Source organism: Anabas testudineus, chromosome 2 (assembly GCF_900324465.2).
Source record: "Anabas testudineus chromosome 2, fAnaTes1.2, whole genome shotgun sequence".
Taxonomy (NCBI): domain Eukaryota; kingdom Metazoa; phylum Chordata; class Actinopteri; order Anabantiformes; family Anabantidae; genus Anabas; species Anabas testudineus.
In genome coordinates this window covers 12,298,445-12,318,211 of record NC_046611.1, presented here as the reverse complement: position 1 = coordinate 12,318,211, position 19,767 = coordinate 12,298,445, and the positions used below count along the sequence as shown (strand labels likewise).

The 19,767-nt window shown below is 43.6% G+C and overlaps 1 protein-coding gene across 2 annotated transcripts; it reads right to left on the bottom strand.

The window, feature by feature from the left end:
* Positions 1-767: 767 nt before the first annotated feature.
* Positions 768-15,826, bottom strand: hecw2b (HECT, C2 and WW domain containing E3 ubiquitin protein ligase 2b). Of its 2 annotated transcripts, none has more exons than XM_026361905.1 (29): positions 15,248-15,826; positions 12,824-12,931; positions 12,505-12,599; positions 11,718-11,793; positions 11,459-11,628; positions 11,200-11,342; positions 10,443-10,543; positions 9,363-10,237; positions 9,131-9,278; positions 7,269-7,370; positions 6,916-7,066; positions 6,686-6,789; positions 6,468-6,592; positions 6,043-6,228; positions 5,397-5,549; positions 5,180-5,282; positions 4,995-5,091; positions 4,819-4,902; positions 4,491-4,600; positions 4,156-4,276; positions 3,963-4,076; positions 3,330-3,482; positions 3,128-3,226; positions 2,902-3,031; positions 2,532-2,678; positions 2,240-2,354; positions 1,558-1,643; positions 1,354-1,466; positions 768-1,210 (listed from the first exon to the last, which is right to left on the bottom strand). In XM_026361905.1, the coding sequence occupies exons 1-29, from the start codon at positions 15,684-15,686 to the stop codon at positions 1,099-1,101; spliced, it is 4,560 nt and encodes a 1,519-aa protein (XP_026217690.1). In that variant the 5' UTR covers positions 15,687-15,826; the 3' UTR covers positions 768-1,098. The 2 variants fall into 2 exon arrangements, with proteins under 2 accessions (XP_026217690.1, XP_026217689.1); XM_026361904.1 differs by having other exon boundaries at positions 9,363-10,234; positions 15,248-15,788.
* Between the last annotated feature and the right edge of the window lie 3,941 nt (positions 15,827-19,767).

Genomic DNA, 19,767 nt, shown 5'->3' with positions numbered 1-19,767 from the left:
ACACTGCTAATGCTGCTACAGACACAATGTTATGACATTTTGGAGATTTCTGGGAAATGATTGAATTTGAAGGTGTCATGAAGACTCCAGCATTAGAGAGAGGTCTCAGATTTACCTGCAGAAATATGCAAAGGTTCTAAAACAAACTTTCATGTGGGAACTCTCTCGTGCCATGCTGTGTACAATTTCTTGATCCACAAGCGGATGTTGAATATTCAAATTGTTCTGAATGGGGAATATTATTTATTTATTTATTTATATCTATGGCCAGTAGGGTTAGTTTCAGCCAGCCTTGGACAATAAAACTGGATGAAAGGTAATTATAAATGCAAAGTAGTACATGACTACATGTTTAATTTGCTGATTAATTTAGGTGATGGTTAAATGTCTTTTGCAAGTTGATTCGGACCTAATAGAAAAAACTCTCCCCACACAATCGACATCATAAAGCTACTTTACATTCAAATGACAACATATCACTTCCACATCATTAGAAAATCATTTGTCCTTGGAGATCGAAAAAACTGTAACAACAATAGCAAACCATCTGTTGCTGTAAGTAAAACTCATTGGAATATGCCACAAACATGAGCAAAAGCTACATCTGGCAGTCCTAAAGGCTTGGAGAAAGAAAAGCACTGAGCAGTTCCAACATCAGGCCACATGGGGGTGCTGTACTACAAGTCCACAGTCCTGGACAAGGTCCATCGAAACTTTGAATAAGAGGCTGAATCCACTTGGCGTTTGCAGAGAAGGCAGTGGTTGCGTTTTTTTTTTTTTTTTTTTTTCCTTATTAGTAAAAAATACATCCTCATCTTTGATTGGGACTTCGAACCATAACTGCCAGACCAAAGGCAGTGTGGGTCTTTGTCACATCGCAAAGGTGAAAGCATGTGTGCAGAATCCATGCAGCAACAAAACGAAGGAAAAAAACTGACCTCTTGAAATTTCCCATAAACAGAGGTCAGAGTACAGCTCTGTGGTTCAAATGTCCTAGCCTCTTAGTCCATGTTTCTGAATCCCTGTCCAGCTTCTACTATGGTCCCATTGTCACCAGAAGTCCTTAAGAGTAGTTCACAAGTGGGTATGCAGACGGTCTCATTCCAGGCCAAAGGTGCTGGTCTCCTCCACAGCAGTCAGCATCTTCTCATACAGCATTGAGAAGGACGGGTACGGCGGCAGGTCTAAGCGATTGAAGCAGGTATGAGCTCTGGAGACAGACAAGCAGGGAGTGATGTTACAGTCACAGAAATCAGCTTGTTAATTCTTGGGCTTCTTTTATGGATGTTAAAATTATGGGAACATTTGTCATGTCACTAGCTTTTAAGAAGCTGCAGTTGTCCCTTTGCTCACCTGGGCAGTGAGGTAACTTTTCCCCACTTCTCCACACAGAATCTACGTGGTCCGTTGCTGCCTCGCAGTGAAGCGAAGCCTTCATAAGGAATACTGGACGTCCCTGTCACAAACTGAAACACAGAGATGGGCAGAAAAGGAAGATAAGCAGCAATTTACCTCAAATTTATCAACTAACAAACCTTGGTCTCTATTTAGACCTACCTGCAGGAGTCGTAGTCTCTGTTCATTGTTGAACCTCTCCACTGCCGCCCAGAACCACCGGATCACTATGTGGTTGTCATGGTAACCTAAACAGAACATATCATCTCATGTAACTATGCTAATAGGATCATGACACAGAGAAAAATAGGTCGCTGCAGCAGCAGTGATCCACACAGACGAGAACCTGGAAAAACTGGGTTTACTGGTGCCGCCATCAGAACATTCAAACTCTCCTTGGATTAGGATTTAATGACTCTAGCTTGTCATTTGGTCACATCCCCTTGTGCTAGAGGTTTTAGAGTCAAACATTAGAAATACTAATAAAGGATTTCCCAGTTTGCCGAATTAGAGCATCACACATAACACCAACATCCCCTGTTCAGTTCCAGCTAGGGACCTTTGTTACACGTTAAATCCTCTCTCCATCTTCCCATGTTTCTTCTCTCACGAAAAAAAATCCAAAAATAGCTAAATAACTAATAACAAAATAAATAAATGTTATTTTGCAATTTCAAGCAAAACAGTTCATATTCTTTGGTCATACATAACGGGCAGAAATTTTCTGCCCCAATATTTCTGAATAAAACCTAATCAAACTATTTGTTTCTTTCGATATTAAGATTTTCTACATCCTACATTCCCTTGCAAGTCTACATAAAATTAGTATAAGTAAAATATGTACCCCCTCTGTATTCCGTGTTGTTCCTCCAATCTGATAAGTCAATCTCCGCGGTGCCGGCAATGACTAGCTCCAGCTCCCTGGCGTCAAATACTGACACCAACCTGGCGTCAACCACCTGGTTAACAAAGACAAAACAACAGACTTTATAGTGTAACCATGTAAATTCTTTCTCACAATACCTTTTGATTAAATATGGAATTGGTGTAAAGACGTCAAACTATGAAAATGAACAAAAAAGTGACATAATTACAAACTTAGTTTTTTTTGAAACATACAAAAACTAACATCGCACCTCATAGAAACCTCTGACCAGGCTCTCAGTCTGCTGCACCACTCCTCTCTCTATCCTCCACTTCACCATCCGCTCTATGTATTCCTTTTTGTTCTTTTCAGAGACGGGGATGTTGGCGCCACCAGGCTTCAGCTCTCTTTCAGTTATCTACAGGAAGAAAATTGGTGCAACTCTTTAAATGGTTTATTTAGCTAAATAAACTATTTAAAGTGTACATTGGTAAGTAAGTGATCCCTTATTTTTATTTTTTTTTCCATTTGATTTGATAGCAGTATTGCAAAGCTTGAGATTCTCAAGCTTTGTGATACAATATATGCTTGTGAAGAATGGGCATTCATTTTATTTTTTCATGCATCCAACAGAGTCTGACCTGTCCAAAGACTTCTTCGTTGACAGTGAAGGTCAGGTCCAGCATGTCTTCTATGTCATTGTCCTTCATCCACTGAAGGGACTGGTGAAACTCCTCATCCAGATACTCCAGGTCACTCAGGTCACAGGGACTAGATAGTGGACAATATGACATTATGTCATATTAGGTATTCATTTAAAAAAACGTTCTTGTACACAGTATGGAAACGATGCGATTCTGTATGTACATGCGCAGTAGGCCTTTATAGAAAGGTCTGGTGAAGAAGGCATCCAGGAGGTACTGATGGATCAGAGCCAGACCCAGAATACGACCACTGAACCGAAACCTGAAACGCACACAAACGTGCAAAAAGGTTGTCAGGCTGAAAAATAAATGTGCATTAACTTCAACAGTGGCATCTGTGTGTGTAGATCTACTCTAAATCTCACCATTCGTGGTGATTGTCTACGAAGGCGGACATGGGGCTGATCTGAACGGTGTAGGTGTCATTGGCAGAGTATTCAAACAGACCATAATAAGGGTTGAACAGTTCCCTGGATACCAAGAAGAAGAACTCTCTGGAAGGCCCACTGTAGTCCAACCTGAAACACACACTTAATAAATCTTTTTCTTTTTTCTTACAAAACATTTAATACAGGGCATCATAGAAGTCTCTGATCAGCTTTATTACTGCAACTGCTGTGCTACTGGCAGCCAGTGTACGGTACATTTATAAAATAACTCTGTAAAAATGTACCTGAAGTGTGATAATATATATTTTGGGATTTTTCTGCTGTATATACATATTGTGGTATTATTATTTCTCATTGCAGATTCAATGTTTACTGTAGATACAGAACACTTTTGTGCACAGCAAACACATTAATCCTAATATTGTTCTCACTGCTGAGCTGTCACACATTTCAGTCCTTCTGCTGTGTGATAGCTACATATAAATTTAAATATTGAGGAAAAACAAATGTAGAAGCTAGAGTGCTAGGGCTTTGAAAGGCAACAAAGGAGATAAGTGTGTTGTGATGCTTGACCCTGGTTTTGTGCTTGTTTTCCTCCACCATACTCACCCTTCCTCACCCACAAAGCTAACGTAAAGCTTGCTGCGCTGCAGGTCTTTACGTGAGTAGCACATGATCTGGTTGAAGGCATCTTCCAGCAAGTGGTCACGACGGATGATTAGCCTGAGACACATAATTGTTGGCACATGAAAATGCAAATCAGAGAAATGTTGCTCTCTTCAAACAAGTGCAGTACACTCACTTCAGCTTTCCTGGTCCTTGTCCATAGCCTTTAGTTTCAAGTTTCCTGTAGAAGTTGCGCAGTTTGGCCTCAAAGTCTCTCTTGTAGGGTGCTGGAGCTCTGGCATTTGCTCTCTGTGTACCTACAGGCAGAGAGACAGTCACTAGTCAGATAGTAAAGGAAATAATCTGATTGCTACATATGGCAGATAACATGTATCCTTTCCTAAAATGTTATTGACAAGAAAAACAAATAACCAAAAACCATATCAAATGTAACTAGGCCTGCAACTGATAAGTATGGAACTAATGCTGTATATTGACATACAGGATATAATGTATGTGAAACTCTCCTACCAGGTGAGTTCTGGGGAGAGGACACTGGGGATCCACGAGGTGACTGACAGTAGCTGGGGTGAAGTAAGTTGTGAGGAGGCACATAGGACATGACTTCATCTTCAAATAGACTGTAGAGAGAAATTAAATGAGGTAGTGAGTAAGTGAATAGACTATTACCTTTGCTGAGTGCAAGTAAGCCTTTAAGTGATGAGGGAGGTAGGCAGGCAGGTAGGCGGGCGGAGAGGGAGGGGGGCCGGTAGGCGGGCCGGCGGAGAGGGAAGGGGGGAGGTAGACGGGGATAGGCAGGGGGGTGGGCAGCTGGTTGCAGTAGGTCAGTCAGCGTCACCTTAGCAGCATGACGACGTCTGCGTCTCCTGACAGTCTGGCCAATCCAGACGCTCCATCTGTGCGTATCAGCTGCACCTTCTCCCTGTTGCCACAGCAACAATAAACAGAACAATGCTGACTGTGGAGATCATCTTACTTCCTGTACGGAGCACTGATAAAATACAGCGTGTGTACCTGAGTGAATGGTTCCGGCTGAAGTCCGACTGTCTCTCCTGCAAAATCTCAAAGATGTTTGGTTGTCGTAGAAACGCCACAATCTTGTCGTTGTACGCTAAAAGAAGACACAAACATACTGATCAGTTTTTATCAACTCTGAGCAGGTGAGGTGTTACGGTGAGAGTGTGTGTGCATATACTAACCCACTGGCACAACGTCTTGACACTGCCCCCTGCTGGCAGATGTGAAGGTACTGGAAGGCCGCGGCAGGACGGGAGGACCAGCGTGACGGGGATCTTCACCGACCTACAGGGACAGCAGGAGGATGTGTTATTTTAGCCTTCGGGGTTCAGAGGACATAAATGCTAGTTGACGTGAACAACATGTGTCAACAACACCCCCTAAAAGGGAATTTCTTACCAGACGTCTTGGGCTGACCTCCCCCGCGCTGTGGCTGCGTTGGCGAGTTAAGTGTTGGCGGTGAGCCAGGAGGCTTGGGGGCCGAGAGCTCTGAAGAGGGAGCCGGGGGTCGATAAAGGTGGTGGCCCGGCAGTTGTGGTCCACGAAGAAAGGCTGCACGTGACCACACACACACACACACACACACACACACACACACACACACACACACACACACACACACACACACACACACACACACACACACACACACACACACACACACACCCAAACAGAAATATTTCAAATGGAGTAAAGGACACAGATTTCTTTGTTTCCTGGTATGAAATGTTAAAGATTCCATCCATTTAAAACACTTCATCAACACTGACTAACAATAAAATAATTTACTGAGAAAGTTTCCACTGTAACAAGGTTTAAAATTGTGTTTGTTTGTGTTTTTGTCCACTTATTTCAGTGTTTAAATACCAGCAGAACGCTGTTTGCTCCGGGCCAAAGATGAGTGAAGCAACACAGTGGTAAACAGTGGTAAACAGTCCAAACATTGTTGCTGTAGTTGGCATCAAATCAACATTGAGCAGGTAAGAACTATTCTCAGTTTCAACATTCCCTTTGACATAGTATGGTTTTATGGGTGTTGTCCCACCTTGCCGGTGTGGTCATGCTTCATCTCCCAGCCTCTGGGCAACTCCACTTGTTTGTTGGCGAACATGTTGAGGAAGGCCACCAGGTCCCTGTTGTGCTGGTAGCGCTCGAAATGGTGAGCATCCCGACGAACCTTACTGATCATATGCTTCAGACACGTGTTGGTACTGAACATACGGTAGGCACTCTGAAAGAAACGCATCAATCAAAGACAGAATGAAATAAGTTATGATCAGTGAACATCTACTGCTCCATAATAATAAAGTAAAACATTTGTATTGCTGCAGCTCATAAATACGATTCATTAATGTGTTGTATTGTGTAGGAAAGGAAACAAACTACATATGTGCTCTATCAGAAAGAGGTAAGGAAAAAGAGAGATGGATGATTTGAAGAAGGAACATAGTTTAAGAGGAGTGTCCATACAGGGTTGGAATGCAGCACAGTGAAGAAGTCGGGGCTAGTGAGGAACCTGGCGCTGGGAGACTGAAGCAGGAGGCTGAGGCGAGACCTAGAACTGGACTGAGCGACACTGTTGTCTCTTCGCAGCTCTGCAACACACACAACATCAGAAGAAATGCACAAATAAAGAATGAGAGATAAGCTTTACTACACAGATCACTGCAGTGCACAAAGACAATTACCTGGGATGGAGGGATGCATATCAGTCTCATCTGTCGGCAGCTCATTGGCTGGCTGCTCCTCTGGTCTGCTGTCATTGGTTATTGTCCTCCGAATACTCTGGTACCTGGAGAAGTTTGTGTATGTGTGAATATATGTGTGTATTCATCACTACAGTGACATCTGAAGGTGGTTGATTGATTTTTCTTGCATCTGGATTTCATTAGGAACCATTCTAAGTGTGTATTCTGACCTGCGGTTCAGCTGCTCCATCTGCTGAATGGAGTTGGACCTTTGGAGGGTCTGAGGGGCAGGGGGAGCGGTGGGACGCTGCCACGTTGTGGTTCTGTTGACGTGATCCACATAAAAGACCCGACCGTGGCTGTCGATACGAGCCTCCCAATCTGGTTTACACACATACACACACTTTAAGACTTAAGAACACACAATACCAAGGCCAGGCTGACGGGAAAAATGCTAAAAGATGTTTTTGAACAAGTTCCATCCCACTTGCTTACAGCACATTATAAGATGCTTACATAGGATAAAAAAACATTTGTGCAATTGGTTATAAATTATAATGTACTGCAGTCCACACACACTTACTAGGTGGCAGTGGCTCGTCCACTCTCTGGTAACGACTAATGTCATGGCGAACAGACGGCAGGGAGCGTATTGACTGGTGGCAAATAAGCTGAGCGGTGGCACCTGCACACACACACACACACACACGCAAACACAAAGACACTCTGTGAAATATTGTCTTATAACATTGTCTCAATGACAGAGCTCTCTATGAGCATGATCATACATCATCTCCTCTCCAGCACGGTGCTCTACCTGCCATTACTTAATACAATCAAAAGGTTAAACACCTGTTTCTTCTGTAATTCAGCAGCTTTTTTAAAAACTGCAGAAAACCTTTGAATAAGAGTTGGTTGATGTTTACTGCAGAGTGTTGGTAAGATGTCCTGTGCATGTCCCAGTTACGTCATCATAAGCAGTGCACAGTCCCCACACGGACTGCCCCCAAACTCTGCATCAAGCTAGCGTGCGACTCCTTGTTTGTTACAAACTCTCTCTGAGAGTCACAAACACCTCCCAGCGCACATCAATTACATCATAATCAATATATGTTACATTAAACTCTACAGCTACAGGTATTTGCTCATTACATTTCCTTCCTGCCCCCACTGTCACCCTCAGTGATCAATAGCAATCAATGTCTACTCCCACCTCCCATTCACCATCAGGAACTTCAACACAGCTGCAGCATCACCTCCTCCCTTTCCTTTCAACATCTCCACATTCTCCTCTCTGTGAGGTATCGTTACGTTACATACTGTACATAGGATTTTATGGAAGGGTTTGAGTAGCCGTTCATGTTTTACACATTTTACTTACACTAAATTTAATTTGAAATTTAAAGAACTTCCCCATTAATCTACATACAGTACCACATGATGCCAAATTATTCATACCCTTAGCCCAGCACTTTGTCAAAAACGCTCTAGAAACAGTTACAGCTTGAGGTTTTCTTGGATAAGTCCCCAAACATTACCCAGAGGTAAATGAAAATGCCCGGCCCAGCTAGCACTAATGTGCATTGCTGATAAACATGCTCAATGTGCATGGAGGTGACCCTGCTCCATCCACAAGGTGGGGATATAGGCTACCGAACACTCCATGACGACACTAGTGAATGAACATAGAGTCTGTGGGACATGTCAGCTTTTGCCTCATTGTTTCGTGCTATAGTGCCTAGAGACAACACCCACACTGTAGCTTCAGCTTGAGTCATGTTAGGATTTCCTCTCATCAACGTGCGAAACTGACTGTAGCTCAAAGCGTCCACGTTTGTGTGCTTGTCTGAACCATGTTTGGGGAAGTCCCTTTAAGCTTCTCACACCTGGATCTTCTCCAACTCTCTCAAGCACCATAAGACTAGACTGAGCAGATTGAATTGTTATCTTCAGGTGTCTTAACAGATGTTCTGAAGAGTCAAAGCAGGTTAAAATTCACCCTTTCTTCAATTCTGACCTATCCCTCCTGCTTAGAGGTGCCCCCAAAGCACTGTGCTGCACTGTAGCGATGGTATTAGCAGGTGATGATGGGAGCAGGTGACACCCCTCTGTTCACATTTGGTTTAATTTCGTCTCATTGCACCACAGAATTTTTGTCCACATGTTCTCAGAGTCCTTTAAATACTGTTTGGTTAACACAAATTGGGCATAAAAGTCCAAATGTTATTGAGGTGGTTGTCTTTCCAGCATGTCTGAAGCTGCAGTATGTTAACTAGCAGCTGGCCACTCTTTGGATTTTCACTTTGTTACCACTACACCACACTATCTTTCAGTCCACTGGTTATTACAAAGAAATTAAATATCACAATTAGAGCTTTAACATGGTAGGAAGACCTAAGACACATTATTATATACCTCATTAACAAAAACAGCAACATTTTGTACCTGTCTCAGACGTTCCTTCTCCTAGTTGGTCCATGGTGTTGGTGCTGGTAGGAGCAGCTGTTGCTACTGGCCCGTTTGCCTCACTGCTCGATGACTCCGCCCCTTCCTCCTCCGCTTTCGGAGCCACATCTTTTCTCATCTCCACCTCCTGAAGAGAGAGGAGAATATGATCGAACAAAGGCGGATGTTGTAGAACCTCTGCTTATTAATCATTCTGCTTACAGCTGCTCACCTGAATGGGTGAAAGGGGTCCATGTGTGGGGCTAAAGCGTACTTCTTGGTTTGTGCCCGTCCTGCTGCTTTGCTCCTGACAGGTACACTCCCCGACAGACTCCACTGGTCCAGCAGCTGCCTCGGCCCCAGATACCTGAGATAAGTGGGAGGCAGTGGAGGTTTCTCCGGTGACATGTACCATCTCAGTTGATGCACCAGCAGCCTCTTCAGTCCTGGCTGCAGTCTCAATAGCTGCTGATGTTTCTGCGGGTGTTTGAACTCCAGTTGCACCTTCTGCAGGTACAGTTATAGGCTTAGCACCAGAAGATGGACCAGCCTCTACTGTAACTCCAGATCCAGTCTGAGTCTGAGGCTCTCCTTTTGCGCCCTCATTCCCCTGTTGAGACTCTGAAGTAGCTGATCTCCCTGAAGCTACATCTGTACTCTGCTGTGATTGGTCCCTGTGCTGCCCCGCTGTCTCTTCGTCCTCGTCTGAGTCTATGTGCAGCATGGCATTGAGCCGCGTGTCTGTTGGAAAGCTAGAGCGCAGTTTTGGAGAGGGCCCTGCCAGAGATCGGTCACCAGGGCTCCTCGGAGCCTCAATGGCATCTAGGTAGTCGTTGAGTGACACCTGCCGGTGGGTGTGTCCACCAAGAGCCACTGGCAGAAGATCCTCCTCTCCAATCTGCCCAGGCTCCTGCCACATGCTGTCATCACCATAGTAACAAGCACCGTTTACTAAAAGGGAACCTTCGTCAGAGCCTGTGGGAGAGGGTCCACATGTGACGCGTGAGGATGAGGAGGGGTGAGGGAGGTCTTCGTCGTCTGAGGGACTGCCTGGGTCACCATTCACTGCACCACCCAAGATGGTTCCCACTGCATCAGGGGAGGCTTCTGAGAGAAAACGGTACGGAGGGAGAGGAGAGGAGAAAGAGCAGGGGTATGTAAAAAGACTGAGATGAAGGGTTCCCAATGACAGGGAGGTGAGTTGACTCTTGAGCTGAAATCTGATTTTCAAACATTGACAACATTCGTTGTACGCATGTGTAGTTAGTTTAATTTAGCATGGAAAAGTACACATACAGAAAGATACACGCACCTTCATGTCCGTTGGAGGTGATGTCCACTCTAAACAGAAGCTGCCCGCTCACATGGTCCGCAGGGAGATGTCGACACAGGCTGTAGCTCACTGGCTGATCGCTGTGTACACACAGTGGCAGGAAAAATATGGTATAGATTGTTCATAAATTTTAATGTGATCTTTATCAATGTGCTTAAGTTAATAGAATTCACAGAATTATATTTCTTCTTATTTTTATTGACACATTCATTGCATATTGAACGTGAGGATGGAAAAAGTAAAAGAACCCTGGGATTTGAGAACCTCAACCAAGTGTACTGTAATTAATTTATCAGAATTTTGTCAATTTTATTATTATCATTTCTGAACTTTAAAATCACTCAGATGAAAATAATTAAAATACAGTAGAATTCTTAAGTCAAACAAGAGAAGAAAGTCTGTCTATTACAAACAACAGGTCTGGAGCATTCGTGAAGTTACAGTGTGAGAGCTAGTGCTGTTTATTTACACAGTCAGTTGGCGAATGCAGTGTTTAAATGCTGTTTGTCTTTCCAACATAAACTATCAACTTGTTGGAAATACTGTGCCCACACTGACATTGACTGATATGAACTGAACTATAATGAGTCACTGTGGTTAAATGCTGAAAATACAAACAATAAAAACATTTCACTTTCCACTTTCTGCTCTTTTGTGCTGCTGTTCTACACCTACGGCATATTTGTTTACACACATATAGAACCTGCACTCTTGCGTCTTGTGTGTATGGACTCACTCAGCTGCCGGCCTCTCCAGAAGTCTCTGCACGGGGATGGTCAGCTGACCCAGAAACCGCTTGATGATTGGTCGGCTCTTGGCAAATTTATCTTTAACTTCAATCTCCAACACGTCAGTCATCAGAGCCACAAAGGTGTACTTCTACAGGTAGAACGACAAGAAAGGTGTCGTTTTATTTTCACATTTTGTATATTTACTCTTTTCTTAAGGAAGGTATGTTCACACAATCCTTCAGGTACTATGTGGTGTGTACTGACCTCCCCATGCCACACTGGGTTGGTGGTGTTAGCTATAATGGAGGACCGTCTCTCCTGCCCATGGTGGGTAAACTTGGGGAGGCCACTCCTCTTCCCAGGCTGGATGGACATCTTCAGGTAAGGGTCTGGGTTGAAGAACATGCCTTTCTTCAGACCCACTGCCCGGATGTCTGGAGAAGAAATCACACTTTCATAAGTGTTTGTGTTTAGTGGAGCAACACTACAGTACATGATGGTGCCGCTAAACCAGTCCTCTCACCTGATAGGGTGAAGCTGACTAGTTTCCGACAGTGCTCGTTCCCTGATTGGTCTTCCACTTGGCCTTCACTGCCCACCTGATTGAAAACAACCAATAGGAGAACAGTATGAGTGGATGACTTACATTTCTATTTTTAGAGCAAACTGCCTTCTCTCCACGAAAACTCACAAGAGATTGACGAAAAGCTAAAAGAAGGAAACATCAGAGAGGCTCAGTGAGCTCTGATTAAAGCTGACTGCTTTTCATTTCACTGACTCAACTGGAGCAAACGTCTACACCTCAGTTTGTGCTGCAGAGAGCTTAGTGACATCCACCTCGCTCCGTTCCCTGCAGCACTGCCATCTCTGAATTTTTAGCTTCTGCTTGAACAAGCTGAGTCAAGAAAATGTCACTTATTAAATTCTAAATTAAATTATGGGCACTAGTTTTGTCCAAATGCAACTAGATGAACAGATTTACAGCATGTTTATTTCTGCATCATGAGTAAAACAAACCTGTTTCCAGTGGGAAGTTGGATAATGCTACTGTAATAATGAATTGTTGCTGAATGTGTGAATGTCACCCACTGAAAACATCTGTCACATTATGAACAACAAAGGAGAACCTAAACAGGGGAGCAGCTGAAGTCTTACATCTGCAAGAATTGGGAAAAGTTTTGCTTTCAAAATTAAAGCAACTGGTTTCCTCAGCTCTTAAACACCTACAGTGATATTAAAAGAAAAGATGGAGCACAGTGGTAAACATGCCCCTGTCACAACTTGTGCACACACAGAAAAAACGTACATACCGCCACTCCAGGGTTCTTGACAGTGATACAAGGTGTTGTTGCTCTTAGCGATCCACTTACACCATGATAGTATTTAAAGCAGATCTTAGTCTCCGCTGTGAAGAGAGCACACACAAATACAATGATCATCACTAAGAAATCAAGGAGTGTGTCCTCGCTCCATTTGAAAAAGCTCCTTCACATCCACAGGTACGTACAGCTGTGTTCGAAGGCCGTGTGGGATTCCTCATGCTGATTTTCATGGTGTACAATCAGTAGGATGTTCCTGTGACATATATGTGTTTAATTGACTAAATCATAGGACATTAAGTTTACTTACGCTCCATGAAGTAGGGTCCAGGCTCCAGTCTCCACACAATCTGTCCTCTCTGGGTGCCGTTCACACCACGATTCTTAGACTCCCATACATTAGCCACGCTCGTCTCATCTGATAAACACAAACATATTTACATTCTTTGAGGTTTATGACAACAAGTTGAAAGCTGGCTTGTTGCTGTTTATGTCAGGTATCTGGACAGTGACACAGTGCATTTTGGATCTGTATGCCACCACAATGGGTTTGAAAGGAAACAATTCCACATCTTTGAAACAATCCTATGTGATTTATAGACTTGTATTTCAGTGTGTATAGAGTCACTGTCACTGTATGTATTGTGCTTCTTTCAGTGTTTTTAATAACATTGTTTATCATATACAAGTGTAAACTTCAATATAAGGAAATGTCTGTTATAACAGGAAGTACCACAACTGCTCTATTTTGTAATTGTACTTGACCTCCTCTTTCCATGTGCCCATTTTTCCACAGGAAGCTATATCTTTTGTTTTCTTTTGTTATACGAGTGATGCTGAGCCAATTAAAACAGTTGTAATGTCAAAGTATTTATCTTTTTACATTTGTATGTGTTAACATTCTCATTAGTGTGATTAGAGGTTAAGTCTCCTTAATTAGGACAAATTTGTTGAGACTTGTTTATAGAAATGAGTGAAACTCTTTAGTTCTCACAGTTATCCAAAATTAGAGGTGTGTGGGTTTATACATGCTTAGTGTTTTGTTTCTTTTCTCAAAATGAGTAGTTTATTATTATTATTTTTATTTATCTGATATACAGTACTCACTTATTTTACACTGATAAATACTTAACTAAATACTATTTAACTCTAGAGTTCAGTGAAGAAGTATCTGGTGTAAACCACATCCCTGTCTGTGCCTGTTGAACCATCAAACATTTATGTGTACACCCTGTGTAAAGGATGACAAATGGCCCATGTCCTAATGGACCAATGGGGATGTCAGTTAGATGCGCGCGTGCGCGCACACACACACACACACACACACACACACACACACACACACACACACACACACACACACACACACACACACACACACACACACACCTTGTTCCTTGTGTCACAACAGGTCACCGTTAATAAACCCGGAGCCTTTGTCAGTGATAGCAAATAGTGTAGGTATTCCTCTCTCTTTTACTCTTACTCACACACACACACACACACACACACACACACACACACACACAGGTCAGACAGCCGGGGCACGGTATGGAGCTCAGGTGGCTCCAGGGGAGCTTGGCTGACAGCCAGGCTGGAAACAGCGCATCTCTCTGGAGAGAAAAAAACCCAGAAATCCCCGTGCCTGGGTCAATACCGCTGAAGAGCTGCAGTGAGATAGGAGGGATGGAGAGATCACCTTTCAGCAGCTTTCTCTATGTCTTCCTCTTTCTCTGATAAAGGCTTGTCCACAGGCACTTATTCCCTTGCACAGAACACAGAATCATTCTCCTGTGGTTTGACCTTGACTTTTGAGCATTTGTGAAACTGTGTATGTTTCACTGGCTGCTGAAAGCTTCTCTTTCGCACCTGTGTCTGAGAACTTCAGGGTATCAGCAAGAACAGCAGACACAGGATGGTATCAGAGACAATTCTTGCTATCCAAAGGTGGCTTGTGCAAAGCAAGATAAGCAAAGCAGTCCAGACTTCTCTTTCCCGCGTATCGTCCACCACTTCCAAAGGTGTTCGCAGGTCAGATGAGATATACAATATATTCACTCTACGTGGTCTAGGTCTACCCTAGTTGGACATGTCTGGAAAACCTGTATAGGGAACCATCCAAGCACTACCTGAAAGCCTGTCCCTGCAGGTGCTGGGTCCACAGGGTGGTGGCTCTATGTCATGTTCTGTTACCATGTTGCACTGAGTTAAAATAAACAGCTAAAAACCAGCGTCTTTTGGCAGCATGTCATGCGCGCTGATGAAATAAAGCTAAATTAAAACATGTATAAAACATGAGACAACAGGGAAAAGGAGACAAATTATGGCCTCTTTGGTTTTCAAAGATGCTACAATATCAGAGTTCATCCCAGTGTTGTTGATCTTTCATTTTCTTTGCACCCTACTGAATTCGAAGATGTTTACCCTCCAGTCATACAGCAGAGTACTGGGACTAATCAACTAATCTTTTCTTCCATGGCTTCTACTGATGATCAGGTGGTGAGTCTGCTGACTTCTGACCTCTTAGCTGAAGCCTCACTGTTTTTCTAAGACTCCTTTGCAGGATCCTACTTCGAACTGAAATCAAGGAACCACTATTAAAGAAGAATTACTATTTTAATTTTAATTGTAAATCACTGTCACCATTATCCCTGTAAACTGCATATTTGATGTCCTTGAATAAAAAAGCCCAAAAGGTAGAACAACAACAACTAAGTGGCTTGAATTTGCTCACCGATGTGGTAAAGGCCGATCCAGTCAGTGGCATCTACTTCCTCCTTGATGTCCCAGGAGATGACCAGGTGACCATGACCTAGAGTCAGCTGGTACGTAGACGCTGTGAGCGATGAGCGGCTGTCTGAAGTCACCAGGTCCGTGTCACTGTTTGCCCGCTGGAGTCCTACCTCGGAAGCTTCTGGCTGAGGTGGTACTGATGACATAGCTGAGGAGCAGGAGGGCCCAGAGGTGGAGGGCCCAGAGGTGGAGGGCCCAGAGGTGGAGGGCCCGACTGTGCCCTGCACCAACATGCTGCGCAGGTTGTCTGGCCCAATCGTGTATGGCCGGGTGTGAGGGGTGCGCCGACGCACCGCCAGCAGGTGCTCCCGGGCGCTACCATTAGCTGACGACGTAGATGACGGTGAGGAGGAAGACGAAGCGGTGGCAGCTGTTGCCATGGCGACAGGAGAGGACGGGGCAGCCGGGAAGCGAGGGGGTGAAAAACGAGGCGGGGAGGAGGATAGCTGGTGTTGGTGGTGGGGCTGGGGGTGAGGATGGTGGTGATGATGGTGATGCTGGTGGTGGTGGGGAGAGGAGGGGGCAGAAGAGGGGGAGGGGGAGGATGACTGGGGGCGGGGGCGAGGGGGGAGGACAGCCGTGGCAAGGGAGGGGCGAATGGTGAAAAGTAGGTGAGTAGACCAAAGGAAGAAAAGTGAGAAGGGAAAAGGAAGGAAAGGAAGTTTTAGTTTCAAGGAAGTCACCATTAAACTGGGAGGTGAAGAGAAGCGAGGAGGTGATGAAGGACGAAGGAACAGATCGTAGAACGCAGTGAAGGCACCCCTGCTTTAAAAGACAGCTGACTGAACAGGCTGGACTTCAATTTCCTCGCTGCACATTTCTTTGGTGCTGCTGCTGTTCGTTGGGGCGGGGGGGCATCAGTACTCCCAGGCGCTGTTAGTCATCAAGGTGCTGTTTGAAGCAGCAGACTTTTTCCTCACTGCTTCTTCGATCAGGTTGCTGTGTCATATATCATGTTTCCACTTTATCCATTATATCATTTTCAACAACAGCAGAGCTACGTCTCACTTGTGGGCCTTACAAATCATCCACACAACATTATGGAAAACGAGGGAAAGGAGGTGGAGGATAGGCAGAGGAAGATGATACAAGAGTGATGACAAGAGATCCAGTAATCCTTCCACTCGTCTGTCCAGGGTGGAGGGAGTGATGACAGGGCAACCCTACGATCCACAGGGAGGACAGGGGTGGAGGGAGGTTGGAGACCTAGAGGAGAGACACAGAGAGAGAGAATAGATCATGTGAGCGGGAAGAAGAGGAAGACAAGGGACGGTGTTCAGTATTTTGTGGTAATTCGAGTATGTAGTAGGATAAGACAATATGATCTAAACAAGCTGTCACATTTGCCTAAACAAAAAAAACAAAACATGATCTTGTCCATCCATTATTCTAACCGCTTTTCCCCGATCAATGTTGCTGATTGGGTGAGATGCGGCCTACACCCTGGACAGGTCACCAGTCTATAGCAGAGCTGACATATAGAGACAGACAAACATTCACAATCTCCTTCACAACAACAGCAAATTTAGAGTCCTCAATTAACCTAACTGCATGTGTTAGAATGGTAGGAGGAAGCCGGGGTACCCAGAGGAAGAGGAGAACATGCAACTCCACGCAGTAAGACAGACTGATCTGTTCTCCTGGCTTTAAGGCGGCTAACCACTACTCCACCATGCTGCCTTGATCTTGTCCTAACTTCCACTTTCTAACCTTTCATTATACCATTTCGGTGTAGAGAAGCTGGTAGGAGGATATTTCAGCTTCTCAGCTTCCACTAAATTCCCTCTTCTCCATCTTTGTTGCCGTTCCAAGACCAAACAGAAGTGTATGCATCAGGTGCACCATCGCTGTGCAATGTGCTGCTGATAGAGAGGCAGATGAAGGGGGAGGTTTACAGAAAGACAGAGACTATGTGTGGGAGACTGACCCAAATAAATGACTGAACACTGGGTAGATGTGTTTGTGAGAAATACAGAGCACAACTATCAAACACCTGATGTCTAATGAGTGCAGATTTTAGTTGTTCCTGAGATAATCTGATGATACAAAATAAATGTATACTGCTGTCAGAACAACAGCACAGTTTCTTGACTTTTCCAAAAACGTTCAGGCTTTTTCTGTGAAACGTCGTCTAAATTAATTATTTTCCAACCAGCAAACCCGCTGATGTGAGAGGTACCACAGTAACACACTTAACAGGCTACTGAACTAGGCTCTCTCTCTCACACACACACACATTCAGTCCTAAAATCAAGCTCAACATCTGGACGTGTTGTAGTAACAAATTAAAGCACACTCTCCTCCCTGAGAGTCCCACAAATTAAAACCCCGCTGCCCACACACACACAGCTGCACGTGAAACTCTCAGGAGGTAAGTGTCCTTGATCCACCAGCAGGATTAAAACACAGAGAATGGGGTTGGGCGGGGTGGATTTACTGTTGACAGAATGCCTTCACTAATCCATTGCTTGACCAGAGGTTTCAATCTGCAGCTACTGTATGTTTACAATCAGCAGTCCAACAAAATTACTCTACTTGTCTCATGAATGTGAGGCGTTTTCATCGGCTGTAATGCAAACATACAGGTACATACACCCAACATTTGTTAGCATGATCTGCTAATGGATCGTCCTCAGGATCTGCATCGTTTCTGGATACTTGTCGTATATATTTTCATTACTTTCTATGCTGAATCATCTTATAGTTTGACTTCAAGTATATAATAAAAAGTGTGAGTTTAGGCACAGGTTTTATTTTTCTGCCACATTAAATAGATAGTCCATCTTGCAACAACTAATTCTGTGACATGGCATTTGGGACTCAAAGTCAGGTCTTTGCTTCTTTTTTTTGGAAACGTTGCTGACTCACTGGTCTGAGTGTCTCTCAAAGTTGTGATCCACATTTATGAGGAGTTCATATGAACTGAGATTATCAAATCCATCCAATGTTTTGCATGATCACACAAATGTGATAAACGATGAACAGAACATGAACTGTTTATCACTGTTAAAAGACCGACTGAAACAGAGAAAAGGTTTTGTTTTTGTCAAATGTTTGGTACAAGGTTACCTACAGGAGAGAGCAACGACACGTGTTACTGTCAACAACTTCAGTCAACAGTTTTTTCATTCGCCACAAATGATCAAACTTGTACAGTGTGACTCTTGGGTGAAGTAATATTGTACTAACACATATTGTGAACATCCATACAGTTACTGTTATATAAGGAAAACTAACCTAACAAGCACTGCTACACACACAGTGGTTGATGTCAGCCCGCTGGCAGTCCTTAAAACTGTGCGTCATATTTGTTAAGATACAGGCAAAAGGTGATTATAAGCAACAGACATCCACCTACACAATGCAACACATTCCCACATTCAGTGTTGACTGTAAAGTAAAAGACCCGACAGAGGAGCTAGAACACATCATCGCAAAGTAAAGCAGCTTTATTTATAGAGTACCGTTGAGTGGAAACTTAATGTGCTTTGGATGTAAAAGATGCATATACACATTATCCTTATGCAATACAGTATATAATTAATAATAATTCATCTTGGGGCGCTCGCATCCTTTCACATAAACACAGTACCACTCTCAGGTTATACCCTACACTCACATACAGGCTGCTTATATTTTTGCTACTTCATGGGCTTTGGCACAGGAAAACCCTCTTAACAGAAAGACACTGTCAAACCAGCAAAACCTGTGGCTTTACGAAGTAATTCGTTAAGTCTCCTAAGCCTAACAGTCAAAGCTCGAGAGAGGAAAGGGATGGAGCAAGGTGTGATGGCAACCTGCTTAGAGGCCTAGTTGGAAACTCAAGTCTACTGCCTCAGGCTCATAATCCTTTGTCTGCTCACTCTCACACACTTAACAGTCTCATTTCCCTCAGCTGATGCTCACCGCTTCACTAGAAGTAGGTACATGTTAGATTATTCTAGTTTAAATAATTAAGTCCTTATCAAAGAAGTGAGATAGATTGAGTTAAATGTAAATTTGCTAACATTATATTCCCAATATTCCTGTTCATAACTCCAACATTTGTTTCTCTCCAATGATAATGTTCTAGTCCCATCTTTTATTATCTGGTATCTGTTGATACTGAGGCGATGTGACCTGATCTGATCTACCTACATGTACCTAAATAACCCACCACAGTTTCAGACAGCCTCAGATTCAGAGCTGTTAAACCCCTACTGGTTACGCGTCAGAGGGAGACTTTGTTGGACAAAGCAACAATTTAAAAACAAAATATAACTTCCATTCTTATGTGTCATCCCTCCCATCCTTGAAGAAGAGGAGAGGAGGACAAGTAGAGACTTTCTGGTTAGGTTAAGTGCAACAGCAGAGTCAAAGTAAAGGATCAGTGTTTGATGGGAACTGATAACGAATTAAAACAACCCATGTTTTTGATACTGACTCTTAGGAAAAAGATAAATACTCCTTATTCTACTGCAG

Excerpts from the sequence above, each read along its gene's own strand:
- hecw2b (XM_026361905.1), bottom strand. The coding sequence starts at position 15,686 with ATGGCAACAGCTGCCACCGCTTCGTCTTCCTCCTCACCGTCATCTACG. Across the intron at positions 4,903-4,994 it reads AGCCGGAACCATTCACTCAG|GGAGAAGGTGCAGCTGATAC; the intron begins GTACACACGCTG and ends CTGTGGCAACAG. Across the intron at positions 3,227-3,329 it reads GTAGACAATCACCACGAATG|GTTTCGGTTCAGTGGTCGTA; the intron begins GTGAGATTTAGA and ends TGTGCGTTTCAG.